This window comes from Balaenoptera physalus (assembly GCF_965194825.1).
Source record: "Balaenoptera physalus genome assembly, chromosome: 1".
Taxonomy (NCBI): Eukaryota; Metazoa; Chordata; class Mammalia; order Artiodactyla; family Balaenopteridae; genus Balaenoptera; species Balaenoptera physalus.
Window position 1 is genome coordinate 156,302,273 of NC_138882.1, and position 17,582 is coordinate 156,319,854.

At 33.8% G+C, this 17,582-nt stretch overlaps 1 protein-coding gene across 7 annotated transcripts in view; it reads left to right on the plus strand.

Moving 5' to 3' along the window:
* SPATA6 (spermatogenesis associated 6) overlaps nucleotides 1-17,582 on the plus strand; it is a 152,280-nt gene that overhangs the window by 96,412 nt on the left and 38,286 nt on the right. For 6 of the 7 annotated variants that reach the window (XM_082430060.1, XM_082430059.1, XM_082430057.1 and 3 more), the window contains one exon: nucleotides 1,525-1,624. In XM_082430060.1, the coding sequence (XP_082286186.1) occupies nucleotides 1,525-1,624 (100 nt within the window). The remainder of the gene's footprint in view (nucleotides 1-1,524; nucleotides 1,625-17,582) is intronic. The other variant, XM_082430058.1, reaches the window with a different exon arrangement.

Consider the following 17,582-nt stretch of genomic DNA (forward strand, 5'->3'; position numbering starts at 1 on the left):
ATATAAGACATTCTCTGATCTGGCTTTTAGGTCACCGAGAAATATACTATGTTTATACAATCCATTGGAATCAATAAACAATTTAAACTGATGTAAATGTAGATTTTATGTCCCAGGCAAAATTGGGAATATGACAGAACATACAACTCTAGTTTATCTGGGTAAATATTCATTAAAATTAAATAAGTTTTCCTCTAAGCTTGCTGTAAAAAGCTGACTCCTTAATCATGTATATGTATAAACAGACTTTTGAAAACTTTATCAGTGACTCTAAGCAAATGAATTTATTTATAGTGAAAGTCCTTTTTGCTTTAAGCCTATTTAAAGAATATCTCCAATAGGGTTAGCACACCATACAAGGGTTTCAATTTTGATTATAAGTGTTACATTTCAGAAGCAGTTTTCTCCTTAAAGTATAAATATTAGTATTATGACTTATAATTTATATTAGCTTGTAGAGTTATTGCTAAAATCAGACTAAGAAATAATAGCAAATCTAATTTAAAAGGAGCTGATATTCTTTTTAATCATGCTAAAGGTTTTGCTTTTTGTAAATGGAGTTAGATTGCTAGGTAATCATTTCTTATACCACAGCACAGACTAGTGGATCCTCTCATAGTATCATTGAAGAGATCCTCTTGGAGCTGCATATTTGGGTCTCTGATTTTCAAGATGTGTTACATATGTAGCAAATAGCAAGGTCTGCCAATATATTTCCATAAATGCAGCAACACTTCCTACTACAAATGCAGGAGATTAAAATTTATATATAGTTGATCATCCATTATTGATTGCATTCTTTAAAACAGATTATGTAAATCATTTATCCTGCTTAACAGTTTATACTTTGTGTAAACACATAAAATTATAACTTTGTAAGAACAAACTGGGAGCTAGAAAGTTTTAAGCAACCTATTAACATTTTAGTGCTCATTCCTTTATAAAGGAATTATCAAGAATATGTCATATAGATGCATTGTAATCAGATGGATGTGGAAATTTTCATTATTACTTGTATAAAACAAATAAAGTAGCTTAATTATACAAGTGCCAGTTTTGAGTTTGGGAAGGGCATGAGAAAGAGGAATAGTTGCTTTCCTTCTTCTTTGACATGTTTAATTCCAAGACTGGAAAATAAGAACTAATTTTAAAGGCACTATAGGTGGAGTTATTGCTCTAATATAAAAATTTATATCTTTATTTAAAGATAAACCTCTAAAGAATTATGTATGGAAATTGTTAAAATGGTCAGATATATAGATATGCTCTCCCCAAAGCATGTCAAACTTTATTATTAAGACTGTTAATTGAACATATTGTGAGGACTTAATACTACAGTTGAGAATTAGTACCTGATTTTATATCTGCCTCTCGTCCTTTGTCAAAGAAAGAAAATATGTTATTTTAATCTTTTTATGTTATCACATAGAGATAAGAAAAAATAACTTTCTGTGTCTGGCATTTGGAAAGATTTACTTTTCTCTCCCTCTGGCTACAAGTCACCTTTGTTTTTTATGCCTACAGATTCCATTCTGATTGGTGTTCACCTTCAAACTTCGATGAGATCCATGACCGGGTAAAGAATGTCTTGAAATCACATCAAGCTCATCAGAGACATTTATATGTTAGTTTCTAAATTTTTCTTTTGAAGGCTTTTTATAATTAGGTATGAAAACCACCCGAGATGCTTAAAGCTCGCGAAGTTTAATCACTGGGAAGGAATAGAAAAGATACAACCTCCATTTAATGGAAGTCAGTGGTTTTGCCAAAGGCAATGTATCTAACTTCCTGCTTGACCTGAGTCATTATGCAAAATGTTTGACACAGATCATGTGAACTATAAAAAATGTTAGTGATAACTATCTCATAAAGAGTCAGTAAGTAGTGACTTTATGATCATTTTTTCACAGCCTTCAAAATATGGGAACCCTTGTTTTGTGGCCCAGAATAAAGCAATTCCATTTCCTGCAAGCAGATTTGATTAAATGGTAGAACGAGAGATGGCATGAGACATATGTATTTTCGAGAAGTTTCCCAGCTGATTTTTATGTTAATTAAAGCTTAAAAGAGGAAAAGAAGAGGTCAGGTTTATCAGGTTTAATATTAGAGAAGATCAGTATGAGAATACTTTCTGACATAAGGCAAATAAACATATATATGAACAACAGCTGTTTCAGTCATTAATTTAAAAACAGTTGTTTATCATGAGTCATGTTGGACACCAAGCTTAGTCCTGGGGATATAAATGGATTATGTGACATTGACATCAGTTTGTACTGTTGAAAGTTTCTGTATGCATATTGATTTTAAATTAAATTTGTTTTCAAAGTGTAATATAGATAGTCCCAGTGACTCACTCCCAGGGTTAACATCCTAACTTCTAATAGCAGGATTAGTATTGCATATTTTTGATCTTTATACAAATGACATCCAACCATGTCTTTTCCCTTTTTTTCTAAGTTATTTTATTTTGTTTTTTCAATTCAGGCATTTTTGCAATACAAACATGTTGTTATATAGTTCTGCACTCTTGCTGCTGCGTGGTGTTTCATTGTGTGAAAATACTACCATTGATTTATGCATTCCTCTATTTATGGACATTTGGGTTGTTTCTGGTTTGAGCTATTTTAGAACTGCTATGAACAGCTTATGTATCCTTGGGTAACATTGTATACATTTTATTTGGGTATGTCCCTACCAGTGGAATTGCTCATAGAGCGTGTAAACATTAAGCTTTACTAGATACCGCCAAAGACTTTTCCAAGTGATTTTAACAGTTTACACCCCCACTGCCAGCGTGTGTGAGTTCAGTTTGTCCTCACTACTACTGATAGGTTGTGTGTGTGTGTGTGTGTGTGTGTGTGTGTGTGTATTTTAATTTTGGCATTTTGATAGTGAGAAGTAGTTTTATCACATCATGGTTTTAATTTGCTGTTTCCTGATGACTAGTGCATATGTTTATTGACTATTTGGATATCCTCTTTTGTGAGTACTTGTTCAAGTCATTTGCCCATTTTTGTACTGAGTTGTCTCTTTTTTTGTTTTGTTAAAGTTCCATATTGATTTTTGATATGTCAGATATATGTTTTGCAATTTTCTTTTTCCACTCTGTGCCTTGCCTTTTCATTCTCTTAATGGTATCTTTTGATGAAAAGAAGTTCTTAAGTACAATGAATCAAATTTATCTTTTTTTATTAGCATTTTTACAATTTTTGTCTTGTCAACAGAAATAATAAACAATCCAAAATAGGAATAGAAAAGAGTTTTATTAGAGCCAGACTGAGGACTATAGCCGAGGACACTTGAATTGTGAAGGAGAAGCACTTGAATTGTGCTCTGCCAGACGACAAAGTGGAGGAGGAGGCTTATATCAGCAAAAACCGGAGAGTTACAGTTCGATAGATGAGTTAAGTAGGATTGGTTAGGGTCCGAAATGGCTGTAGAGTCACGGGAGAGACCTTGAGACCTTAAGGTTGCAGCTGGCTGGTATCCTTGAGTTTGATACAGTTAAGAAAATTTCAAGGTCTTAGTGATGCAGGATCATGTCTGAAACCACATCCACAGTGACCACCTGGCTCCATTTTCGATGCCTGAACCGCAGTTTCATAGCTTGTCAGAACAAAGAACAAACATCAGACATGACAGGGGTACAGTCCTTCAAAGTTTCAAAAGAGACTGATTAGCACATACACAGCGAGTCAGCATGACCACAGTGTCTGAGAAGGGAACCACATCTTCGAAGGAGTACTAGCATTAGTGTCATAGAAAGGGCCCACATTTATCCCTATCTTCCAAGTGGACATTCTAAACAGTCTGGTAAGTGCAAAGTGCATTTTTGTTGTTTGTTGTTGTTGTTGTTTTTAGTTAAAGCAATTGTACAATGTCCATTTGACAGACCATAAGACTGCTGGCTCTAGTTAGCATAAAGTCCAAGCCAAATGATGTACAAGCCAGAATGATTCCCCATACCTCAATATGTGAAAATTTCTTCCATCAGTCTAGTTCAAGATTCTATCATATGTTTTCTTCTAAAGGCTTTTTGTTGGAATTATTTTTTTCTGTATAGTGGTAGGTAGGTGTCAAATTTCATGAAAGTTTCAAGTTTTATGATTGTGAATATGTCTGTTTTTCTTTCTAGTTCTGTTAATTTAATTTTATGTATTTTGAAGCCAAATTGTTAGTTGGATACAAATTTCAGACTGCGATACAAACCTCTTATGTAAAGGTTCCCTTTTTGTTTCTAGTAATATCTCTTGTTTCACAGTATGTTTTGTCTACTAGTTGTATAGTTATAGCAGCTTTCTTTTCCCTAGTATATATATGCATGGTGTATATTTTTCCATCCTTTGCTTTTTATCAATATATTTAAAGTGCGTATCTTGTGAATAGCACATGAGATTTTTTTTCCAATAATGAAAATCTAGAATTTTTATGTAGATTGATGCAGCTTTTATTTGGATTAGTAACTTTTAAATTATCTATTTCCTTTTTATTAACTTGTTATACATTTTTTTACTATTCTGTTATTAATTTCCCTAGAGATTTCAACTTGCATATATAACAAATTATTTCTTTGTTGACCTCCCCAGTAATGTTGGGACCTAAAAACATTTAACTCTTTTTTTAACCCACATCTTCTTTTGAACATCTATTATCATGAATTTTGATTCTACATATATAAAACACAAGAAATTAATTTTGTTTGCATAGTAATGTTTATTCATTTTAATCACATATTTACCCTTTCTATTATTCTTCATCCTTTCCTGCAATTCGATATTCCCATTTGGATTTTTGAGTCATTTTCCTCCTGCCCAAAAAACTCCCTTTAGTACTTTCTTTCATGTTATTATCCTGGCTTTGAATTCCAGTTTTGTTTGTTTGAAAACATCATGGTTTTATTTCTATGTAGGGTGTACTAGATATAAAGTTCTAAAGTTCTAGGTTGGTGGTTATTTCCTTTGGCACTTTTTTTTTTTTTTTTTTTTGGCCACACCGCATGGCTTACGGGATCTTAGTTTTCTGACCAGGGATTGAATCTGTGCCCTCGGCAGTGAAAGCAGTGAAAGTGGAGTCCTAACCACTGCACCGCCAGGGAATTCCCTCCTTGGGCACTTTAAAGAAGCCATTCATTTGTGTCAGTTGAAAAGTCAGCTGTCATTCCTTTGCAGTAATGTGGGGTTTCCCCCCTCTGTTGCAATTAAGATTTGCTCTTCAACTTTGTGTTTAGTAATTGTACTGTGATATACCTAGGTGTAATTTTCTTGGATCAATTCTACATTAAGTTTGCAGAGCTTCTTAAATTTTTAGGTTGATATCTTTCATCAGTTTTGGAAAACTCACTCATGCTTTCTTTAAACATTGCTTCTGCCCCAATATCTATTTACTGTCCCTCTGGAATTTCCAGTTACATTTATATAAGGTCTTTAGACTGTATATCATATGTATCTTATGCTTATTTTGATGTTTTTAATTCTTTTTTTCTCTCTCTTTCTAGTTTAGATACTTTGTTTTGAAATATCCTCTAGTTTGCTAATCCTGTCTTCTGCTCTGTTTACATTGCTGTTAAAACTATTTGAAACTTCTTGAAAGACATAACTTTCAAGAACATCTTGAAAGACATAAACTACCAAGGCTAACTCAAAAAGAAATAGATAATTGCAATGGTTGTATATCTATTAAAGAAATTTAATTTAAAGTTAGGAATCTTCCATAAAAGAAAACCCTAAGCCCAGAGGCTTTCTCTAGTGAATTCTACCAAACCTTTATGGAAAACATAATGCCAGTTTTACACATTCCTGAAAATAGAAGAAAGAATACTCCCCAGGTCATCTTATGATATCAACATTTCTTCCGATGCCAAAACCAGACAATGAAAAATACAGACCAAAATCCTTCATGAACATATATGTAAAAATCCCTAACAACATATTAGCAAATTAGAACCAGCAGTATATAAAAATGAAAATACATCATAATCATGTGGGCTTATTCCAGAAATGCAGTGTAAATTCATCCTATTAACAGATTAAATACATATTTGTTCTCAGTGTGATTTCAATAGGCAGAAAAAGTATCCAACAAAATTCAACTCTATTCATGTTAAACACTCTTAGTAAAGTTGCGGTAGAAGGATACTTCCTTAACCTAATAAAGACCATCTTTGAAAAACCTACAGCTAACGTTATACTTAGTGGTGAAAGACTGAATGCTTTCCCCCTAAGCTCAGAAGCAAGGCAAATATGCCCTCTCTCAACCATTCCTTTAACATCATACTGAGAGTCTTAGATAATGCAGACAGGCAAGAAAAATAAATAAAAGGCATAAAGGTTAGAAGGGAAGAAACAAAACTGTATTTGCAAAGGATATGGTTATCTATGTAGAAAATTCCAAACAACCTACAGAAAAGTTCCTAATAAGTGAGTTTAGCAATGTCACAAAATACAAAGAAAGTAGTATTTCCTATATACCAGCAATGAACAATTGGAATTTTAATTTAGAAAACCCATACAGTTTACAATAGCACCAGAAATTGAAGTGCTTAGGTATAATTGTAACAGGATTATACCTAATGCAGGATCTGTATTCTGAGAACTACAACACACCGTTGAAAGAAATCAAAGAAGATAGAACTAAACAGAGATATACCATATTCATGGATTGGAGGACTCCATATTAAGATGTCAATTTTCCCCAGTTTGAACTCTAGATTCAATGAAATCATAAAACTCCATCAAGCTTTTAAATAGATATTGACAAGCTGATCTAGGATGTATAGAAAAGCACAGGAACTTGAAAAACCAAAACAGTTCTGAAAAGAACAAAGTTGGAGGACCCACTACCTAATTTTAAGACTTACTGTAAAGCATAACAATGAAGACTGTGATATTGACTAAATTATAGACACAGATATCAAGGAATAGAAGAGATACTCTGGAAATAGACCCACACAAATATTGATTTTTGACAAAAGTACAAAGTCAATTAAATGGAGTCTTTGCATTTGTTGTCTTTTTAACACATGGTTGTCGATGAACGAAAACAAAAACAAACTCCTTGACAAATAATTCAAAATATATCATAGACCTAAAACATAGTGGAAAATCCATTTAATTTATATTGAGCAATGACTTTAGATATGACACCAAACACATGATCCATAAAGGAAAAGCAAAATTATTGATAAATTAAACTTCATTGAAATTAAAAACTTTTGCTCTGTGAAAGACACTGTTAAGAGAATAGAAAGACGAGCCCTTGTCTGAATGAAAATATTTGCAAATCACATATATAATTAAGGACTTATATCCATAATTAAAATATATAAAAACAACTCTTCAGACTCAACAACAAGAAAATAAATAACCCAATTAAAAATGGGCACATGATCTGAACAGATATTTTTATCCAATTAACATATGAAAAGATGCTCAATAGTCATTTCAGAAATGCAAGTTAAAACTACCTGAGATGCCACTACACACATATTAGAATTTGTTAAACAAAAACATCCCCCCACCCCAGCCCCTCAAAGAAACCCTGCAAAACTTGCAGTAGCAAATGCTGTCAAGGATATGGAACAACAGGAATTCTCATTCAATGCTGGTGGGAATGCTCAGAGGTACAGCCACTTCTGAGGACAGTTTGAAGGTAGTTTTGTATAAGTTTAAACATACACTTATATGACCCAGCAATCCTTTTCTTAGCTGTTTACCCAAGTGAATTGAAAGCATATCTTCACACAGAAACCTGTACATGAATGTTTGTAGAAACTTTATTCATCATTACCAAAAACTAGAAGCAAACAAGATGCTCTTTAATTGTGAATGATGAACAAACTATGGTATAGCCATTCAATCGAATATAATTCAGCAATAAAAAAGAATGAGCTATTAATGTATGCTACAACATGATGAATCTTAAATTTAGTTTGCCAAATGAAAGAAGCCAGAACCCCAAAGCTACACATTGTATGATTTTATTTATATGACATTGTTAAAATAGCAAAAGTTAGGAGATGCAGAAGCTGTCGACTACAAAGAAACCAGCCTCACAGGAGAATTTTTAGGGTACAGGAAATGCCTGATATACTGGTGTGACTGATATATAATTTTATGCATTTGTCAAAACTCCTAGAAAAATGTACATTAGAAAGAGTTAAATTTATTGTATTAAAAATTAAAAGTGTGATGTTGGGTCTTCTGAAGATTTAATGTAGATTATAATAAACTAGCAGTATTAAAAATACAAGACTTATCTTTAAATTAGTTTATCTAAATTACTTTGGAATATGGTATTTTGGCTGGATACTGTAACACTAAAGCCAAAAAGAACTACATGATCACTATATTCTTGTTTAGGGATCACCAAACTTTTTCTGGAAAGAGCCAGATAGTAAGTATTTCGTGTGTCTGTGTGCCATAGGGTCCCTGTCACAACTACTCAGCTCTGTTGATATGGCACGAAAGCAGTCATAGACAACACATAAACAAATGAGCATGACTGTGTTTCAATAAAACTTTAATCCATGTGCACTAAAATGTGAATTTCATGTAATTTTCATGAAATATCTGTTTTTTCCCCCCAGTCATTTAAAAATGTAAAAATTACTCTCAGCTATCAGCGGTACCAAAACAGGCAAAGGGCCAGAATTGCCCTGGGAGCTGTTTGCCAACCCCTGCTCTAGTAGATAAATGTGTTTCACACAGGGATATGGATTAACAATTCTGAAAATACATGTATATGAGAGTTGGATAAATAAGTAAATAAATTGTGGATAAAACAACCAGGTTTCTTATTGTCAGAAAAAAGAAGTTATAAAGAAACAAGATGGGAAAAAGCTAGAATGAACCCTGTGAAGTTGGATTAGAGTCTGAGATGACAGTTTTAATTCATGTTTATTTTAATATATACAGATAGATTAATTCAGAGATATAGAAATATGAATATACGTGGGTTAGTATACACACATATTTCCTGTCTTTGCCCTCTGAAAGGGCCTAGAAGGAGTGACAACCCAATAGCAACAAGGACACCCAGCTCCCAGATCTAATACCTATCACGTATTTCTAAATACCTATTTTCTATGAAAGTTACCAGGGCTTTTTTCTTGGAGCAATAGCTAATTCTCGGGGTGGAGCAGGGAAAACAGAAGATTAGCACAGAACATGTTGTAGTGTGGAAAGTGAGGAATTGTTCAAAAAAGGTGAGGGGAATAGGGGCATATCAAAATAGAGACATAGATGTAGAGAACAAATGTATGGACCCCAAGAGGGGAAAGCGGGGGGTGGTGGTGGTGGTGGTGGTGTGATGAATTGGGAGATTGGGATTGGCATCTATACACTAATGTATAAAATAGATAACTAATAAGAACCTGCTGTATAAAAAATAAATAAAAATTAAAAAAAGAAAGGACACAGGAGCAACCTGAATGAGCCCCAGTGGCCATTTCTGGAATAATTTGAGCAATGAAATAAATAGCATTAGTATCGATTATAATCCAAACAGTAAAATAAATATCCATGAGTCCACACTGATGTAAGCGAAACAATGAATGACTAACGGTGAGAATGGACCAATCTTCCTTACAGAAGAATCCTAAATAATAATTGTTGATATCGCCCACTCCAGGAGATAGAGCTTAATTCTTCTCCTCTTGAGTGTGGGCTGGACTTGATTTATGTCTAAGAATAGAGCATGGAAAAAAGAAATAGTAATTTAGTTGGAGAAATCTGGCAAATGACACCACCTTATTATCAAAGTGATCAAGATTAACATCACTAGTGATAACTCATGTTGATAGCATGTATCCTTTGATATCAGGGGATGTGAAGGGCACGTCTGTGTCATATTGTTCCCCCAAACCCATAACCTTAGTCTAAACATGAGAATACTCAGACAAAACCAAATTGAGAAACTTTTTACAAAATACCTGACCAATATGTCAAGATCATGAGAAACAGGGAGAACAGAAACTTGTCACAGATTGGAGGAGACTAAGGAGAAATGATGACTAAATGCAACATGGTATCCTGTATTGGATCCTGGAACAGAAAAAGTACATTATTGGAAAAACTGGTGAAATCCAAATAAAGTCTGCAGTTTAGGTAATAGTATTGTACCAATGTTAATTTCTTGGTTTTGCAAAATTTACTGTGGTTATATGAGATGTTAACATTAAGAGAAGCTGGGTGAAGGGTGAAGTTCCTGTGTACAGGAACTCTTTATCTTTGCAGCTTTTCTCTAAATCCTAAATATTAAAAAAAAAAAAAAAACCCAAAAACTGTCGAGTTCTTAATTTTCAGCCTTTTGGGCTTTTACCTGAGAGTTGGTGTGGTTCTAGGCCCCTTCCTTCTCATAGCTGAAAATCCCTTCTGCTTTTCAGAGGCTTTTGCTGAGCTTTTTTTTGTGCCTTCACGCTGCATAGTTTCAGACATTCTGCGAGTGTCTTGAGGGACCCATCAGCTCAGTTTTGCACCCATCGTATCTCATTGGGTTTTGGCCTCTCAGATTTTTAATTTTGTCCATCTAGCATAGTAAGACTGCCAAAACACTGCTGGTTTATCTGTCCTCCGGCAGTGGACCTGTGACAAAGCATAGATTCTCAACATTTTGTTCTATTCTCAGAATCCACAAATGACCCCAGGAAAATAACAGCTGCAGCCTATTAACTCACCTCTCCCCTCAAGAATCTTGGCATCACTAGTACTGTTGTTTAAGCAGCTTTCTAATGCCTTAAAAAAACAAAAACAAAAAACCAATACATATATAAGTATACATGTACACACACACACACAAACAACCCCGTCCTACTCAGAAGTGAAAGGCATTCACATCACTTCTTTTAATTACCTTAATTTGTTTTGTCCCTGACCTGCCTTTCTCGAATGGAAGGCAGTAAGGTGGCTCATGTTGGCTTACACTGGACACTAAATCTCAGTATCTTAAATGGTTTTACATTAAGAGCAGCCTGAACACAAACTCTTCAAATTAGCCATTTTTTTTTTGCCTATGTTCTTTTGTTAAGTATATATTGAACGTTTTTCATCAAATATCTACATGCTCTGTACCTTGTGCTATGCAAAGCACTGGGGATATTTTCATGAAATCAGATTTTCCATAAGGAACTTGTATAATCCAATGATTATTTTATAAACTAAAAAATGAGTGTGAAAGATTAAAACAGTGTGGCACAGTATACGATTAAGTATAAGAATAAAAAGCATAAGTAGGAAATGTTATTGTTCTTCCAGAGAAAAACTGAAATTGATTATATAGGAATAATAACTTTATTAAACATTCACTATAGACCAGGCACTATGCATGTATTTATTATTCCATTTTATCCTCACAATAATCTTACAAAGTAAGTACTATTAAGAAGTACTATTTCAAAGATGAGGAACTGAGCCTCAGAAAAGTTGTGACTTCTATATAAGGTCACATGGCTACTTAGGTTGGTTGGAGCCAAGATTTGAATCCAGATTAATACTCTTTGATCTTAACCACTAAGCTCTACAGAGATAAACCCACAAAGTACAATCTGATACATATAAGCCTAATAATATGCCTAAACCTAAACATGTGAAAACAAGATCCATGTTCAGAAACAAACAGTAACATACCAGAGACACACATTGTGAGCTGTACACTGAAACACACTCCCTAGACACAGGTCAGACCAAAGTCCATGTTGGTCCTACTTGAAGGATACTCACAGACAAAGGTAGACCTTATTAAATATAAACATTAGGTTTTTTTAAATTATGTCACAAAGAATTTTTAAAAGTAAAAAAGTATTTTTATTTCACAAAGAATTTAAATATCAGCCTCTTCTGGGACAGTGAAAAAGTCCTTCAAAAATCATTAAATATTTGATTAGTACAGAGAAGTGTAAAACATAGTTTGACAATCATTTATAAATGAAGAGAACCCACCTCAAACAAGCTAATGGAAGTCAGTGATCACAAAAGATCCTATTGAAAATAAAACCCAGTTGAATGAGGAGAAAACACTCAGCGTTTTGACTTAATTCAAGAAAATCTAAGATCATTTCAACAAAGACCCCAGTCCTTTTGCTATCACATCTGAACCCCAGTTTCTGGTGCCTTTTTTTTTTTTTTTTTCTGGTGCCTTTTGAAATAGAGAATGTGACTTAATCCTATAAGCCTATACTGTCTAGAAATTCATGTTTTTATATAAAACTCATTCTGGAAATTGTTAGGTATAATCCAGTTAAAGCAGAAGGTTCTTGTTGGGCCAAATCGTGGAAAAAACAGAATAGGAAGCATAGACTTTATCCTGAAATCCAGGAAGTCACGAAGTCAGATGCATTCAAAAGTTAGGGTAGGTGTTGAGTACTGTGACCAATAGAGAAAGTAAGTCTATGACCTCTCTGGATGAGAAAGCTACTACTCAGCCCTAGTTAAGTGTTGCCATATAGGAATTCAGGCACAATGTTGCCAGATCTTCCAATTATTTTTAAAAGTACTGATTTTTATATAAATTTGCCAAAATAATATAATGAAAGAATAAATCAGGAAGGGTAGGGTACGTGATTTGCCAGGGAATAATAGTATGGTTTAAATTTTAATAGTTTGAAGTTGATTAGTAAGTTTAGCTGAGATGTATTGAGTTGCTACTACATACCAGCTGTGTGCTGTTTTATGAAGGCTCTGTCTGGAACCAGTTTGTTCAACAAATTACTTCTCTGTTAACAGTTTCCTGATAGGTTTCTTGTATTAGTAGAATTAGTATATGTAACATACTTAGAATGACACTGGCATATAGAAACTGTTTAATAAATGTTTGCTCTTGTTTTTTTTTTTTTAAATCACTTATCTATGATGGTAATAAAAGGGAGATTATTATAAGTCTCACAAAGGAATTATGAGATTTATTACTTTTTTCCCCTGAAAAAACAACTTTTGGTTTTATTTCTCTGTTGTATGTATTTTTCCTACATTATTAATTTTTGGTCTATATCATTTCTTTTCTTCTCCTTTCTTTGGAATTAATTTGCTGATCTTTCTCTTAAAAACTTTTGGTGACTATTCACATCATTAAATTTAGGCTTTCTCCTAGTGTATACATGTATTTAAGACTATAGATTTCTTTCTAAGTAGTGTCATATTTTCACTACTATTTCTAATTTCCATTGTAATTTTTCTTTTACCTTTGGGTTATTTAAAAGTGTATTGGTAGATTTCCAAACATTCTTTGGGTGGGGGAATTTTATTTTTTCTTTTTTAAAAAATTTTTTGCTTTATTCTGCTGTGTCTTGAGAACACTTGATTTTTCAGTCTTCTGAAATTTTTGAGACCTTATTTATGCCCAGGATATGGTCATTTTTTATTCCAAGTACACTTAAGAAAAAACACATGATATCTGTTTTTGTTTAGTTTAGTGTGCTTGACAACTAGGTCACGTTTGCTAATGTGGTGCAGTTTTTCTTTATCCTTACTGACTTTTTCTTGTCTGCCAATTCTATTGGATACTGAGAGACAGTTCTTTAAAATCTCCCAATATAATTTGCCTGTTTTAATTTCCCTGTGCTAACAGTTTAAGCTTTGTATATTTTGGAGCTATGTGATTAGATGCATATAAATGGAATTATAGTATTTATTTAAGTCTTTATTTCTAGTAATAATGTTTCTTTAGGTCTGCTTTATTTGATATTGCTATAGCTAAAATAGCTTTATATGCTTAGTGTTTTAGAGGAATGAAAATATATTTTTTCATTCTTACACTTTGAACCTTTCTGTTGATATTTAAGGGGATTTTTTAATAGCATATACTGGGGCTTCCCTGGTGGCGCAGTGGTTGAGAATCTGCCTGCCAGTGCAGGGGACACGGGTTCGAACCCTGGTCTGGGAAGATCCCACATGCCGCGGAGCAACTAGGCCCGTGAGCCACAACTACTGAGCCTGCGCATCTGGAGCCTGTGCTCTGCAACAAGAGACGCCGCAATAGTGAGAGGCCCGTGCACCGCGATGAAGAGTGTCCCCCACTTGTTGCAACTAGAGAAAACCCTCGCACAGAAACAAAGACCCAACACAGCCAAAAAATAAAAAAAATAAAAATAAATAAATTTAAATAGCATATATTGACATTTTTATACAATGTGGCAATCATTGTGTTTTAATTGTAGTATTTAGTCTGTTCATATTAAACATACCTACTGATATATTTGGATATAAATCTACTGTTTTCTATTCATTCTACATTCTGTATTTCCTTTATTTTGCCTCCTTTTGGCTTGAGCATGTATTATTTAATTTTCTACCACATTAACTTGTGCTACTTTCTTTTTTTATTCTTTTGATGGTTACATTAAAGATTAAAACAAGTATTTTTTTAAAGTTGAATATAAATGAACATATTAATTTTATTATTTCCCTCCTCACTTAACATACCGTTATTATCCTGTTTTTATTGTTTGTATATTTTAAGCATCATATCGCATCATTATATTTTATATAGGTGATGCTCATTTAGATGTAATCATATTTTACCATTTTGTGGCTCTTCATTCTGCACTGCATCTCCAGGCTTCCTCTTTCATAATACTCTAGTTATTTCCTTTATTGTGCAATTCATTATTGAATTCTAGTATTTCCTTTAGCCTGCAATTCATTATTGCAGATGAATTCTCCCAGGTTTATTGTTTTGTTTTTTCTTTTGTTTGAAAGTTTCTTTTAACTCAGTTTATGGAAGATGCTTTTATCTGGTTATGGAATTATAAGTTGGCAGTTATTTTCTTTCAGCACTTTCAAGCTATTATTCTATTGTTTTGGTAAAGTTATCGGTCGTATTGTTGCTACTTTGATCATGTCATTTTTTTTAAAAAACATTTATTTATTTATTTATTTATTTATTTGGCTGTGCCGGGTCTTAGTTGCAGCACGCGGGATCTTTTAGTTGCAGCATGCGAACTCTTAGTTGCGGCACGTGAGATCTAGTTCTGTGACCAGGGATCGAACCCGGGTCCCCTGCATTGGAAGCACAGAGTCTTAGCCAGTGAACCACCAGGGAAGTCCTGAACACGTCATTTTTAATTTTTATGCTTTTAAAACTGATAACTATAACTCAAATACAGAAAATTGCATAAGATATATGTTGCTAGATGATTTTTTCCAAGATGAGCATTCTTAACCACCTGCCCCATCAGGATATAGAATCTAGCCAGCCATCACAATAGCCCTCTCTGTAGTCCCTTAAAATCACAACCCTCCCTCATCCATAAGAACAATCCAGTATCCTGATTTTTATGGAAATTATTTATTTACTTTAATAATATTATCCCCCAAGTGAGCATTTCTTTCTTTTTAAAAAAAATTTTAATACAGTTTTTAAAGGCTACACTTCATTTATGGTTATTATAAAATATTGGCTATATTCCCTGTATTGTACAATACATCCTTGTATCCTATCTTACACCCAGTAGTTTGTACATCCCTCTCTCCCATCCCTATATTGCCCTTCCCCTCATTGGAAATCACTAGTTTGTTCTCTATATCTGCGAGTCTGCTTCTTTTTTGTTAAGGTCACTGGTTTGTTGTATTTTTTAGGTTCCACATGCAAGTGATATCATATAGTGTTAGTTTTTCTCTGTCTGACTTATTTCACTTAGCATAATGCCCTCCAAGTCCATCCATGTTGTTGCAAATGGCAAAATTTCATTCTTTTTTATGGTTGAGTAGTATTCCATTGTATATATCTATACCACATCTTCTTTATGGCCATTTCTTGATGACTACTTACGTTGCTTCCATATCTTGGCAATTGTAAATAATGCTGCTATGAATATTGTGGTGCATGTATCTTTTTGATTTTCCTTTTTCGTTCAGATTTATACCCAGGAGTGGAATTGCTGGGTCATATGGTAGTTCTATTTATAGTTTTTTGAGAAACCTCCGTACTGTTTTCCACAGTGGTTACACCAATTTACATACCCACCAACAGTGTAGAAGGTTCCCTTTTCTCCACATCCTCACCAACACTTGTTATTTGTGTTCTTTTTGATGATAGGCATTCTGACAGTTGTGAGGTGATAACTCATTGTGGTTTTGATTTGCATTTTCTGATGATTAGCGATGTTGACATGTGCATGTTGGCCATCTGTATTTCCTCTTTGGAAAAATGTCTATTCAGTTCTTCTGCCCATTTTTTAATTGGATTTGTGTGTGTGTGTGTGTGTGTGTGTGTGTGTGTGTGTGTGTCTGTGTGTGTGTTGAGTTGTATGAGCTGTTCATATATGTTGGATATTAATCCCTTATCCGTCATATCATTTGTAAATATTTTCTCCTCCCATTCAGTAGGTTGTCTTGTTGTTTTGTTGATGGTTTCCTTTGCTGTGCAGAAGCTTTTAAGTTTAAAATGACCACGGTTAAAGATTTGATGAAAGTGCATAATAATGCAATTGACAAGGAAATTTCGTTATTTCTGAGATATACATTTTAAAGTAATAACTACAATTATGACTTATAACATTATACCAGAACATATAAGATTTGTAGGAATTTCATGTAATGTCTGAAGCATTTATATTAACATATTTCCATACAAATAACCCAAAGAAAGTTTAGTATTAGTTTTTTTTTTAATTTTTTAATTTAATTTTATTTATTTTTTTATACAGCAGGTTCTTATTACTCATCAATTTTATACACATCAATGTATACATGTCAATCCCAATAGTCCAATTCAGCACACCACCATCCCCCCCAACCCGCAGCTTTCCCCCCTTGGTGTCCATACGTTTGTTCTCTACATCTGTGTCTCAATTTCTGCCCTGCAAACTGGTTCATCTGTACCATTTTTCTAGGTTCCACATCTATGCATTAATATACGATATTTGTTTTTCTCTTTCTGACTTACTTCACTCTGTATGACAGTCTCTAGATCCATCCACATCTCAACAAATGACCCAATTCCGTTACTTTTTATGGCTGAGTAATATTCCGTTGTATATATGTACCACAACTTCTTTATCCATTCATCTGTCGACGAATTTAGGTTGCTTCCATGACCTGGCTATTGTAAATAGTGCTGTAATGAACATTGGGGTACATGTATCTTTTTGAATTATGGTTTTCTCTGGGTATATGCCCAGTAGTGGGATTGCTGGGTCATATGGTAATTCTATTTTTAGTTTTTTGAAGAACCTCCATACTATTCTCCATAGTGGCTGTATCAATAATGTACATTCCCACCAACAGTGAAAGAGGGTTCCCTTTTCTCCACACCCTCTCCAGCATTTGTTGTTTGTAGATTTCCTGATGATGCCCATTCTAACTGGTGTGAGGTGATACCTCACTGTAGTTTTGATTTGCATTTCTCTAACAATTAGTGATGTTGCACAGCTTTTCATGTGCTTCTTGGCCATCTGTATGTCTTCTGTGGAGAAATGTCTATTTAGGTCTTCTGCCCATTTTTGGATTGGGTTGTTTGTTTGTTTAATATTGAGCTGCATGAGCTGTTTATATATTTTGGAGATTAATCCTTTGTCCGTTGATTCATTTGGAAATATTTTCTCCCATTCTGAGGGCTGTCTTTTCGTCTTGTTTATGGTTTCCTTTGCT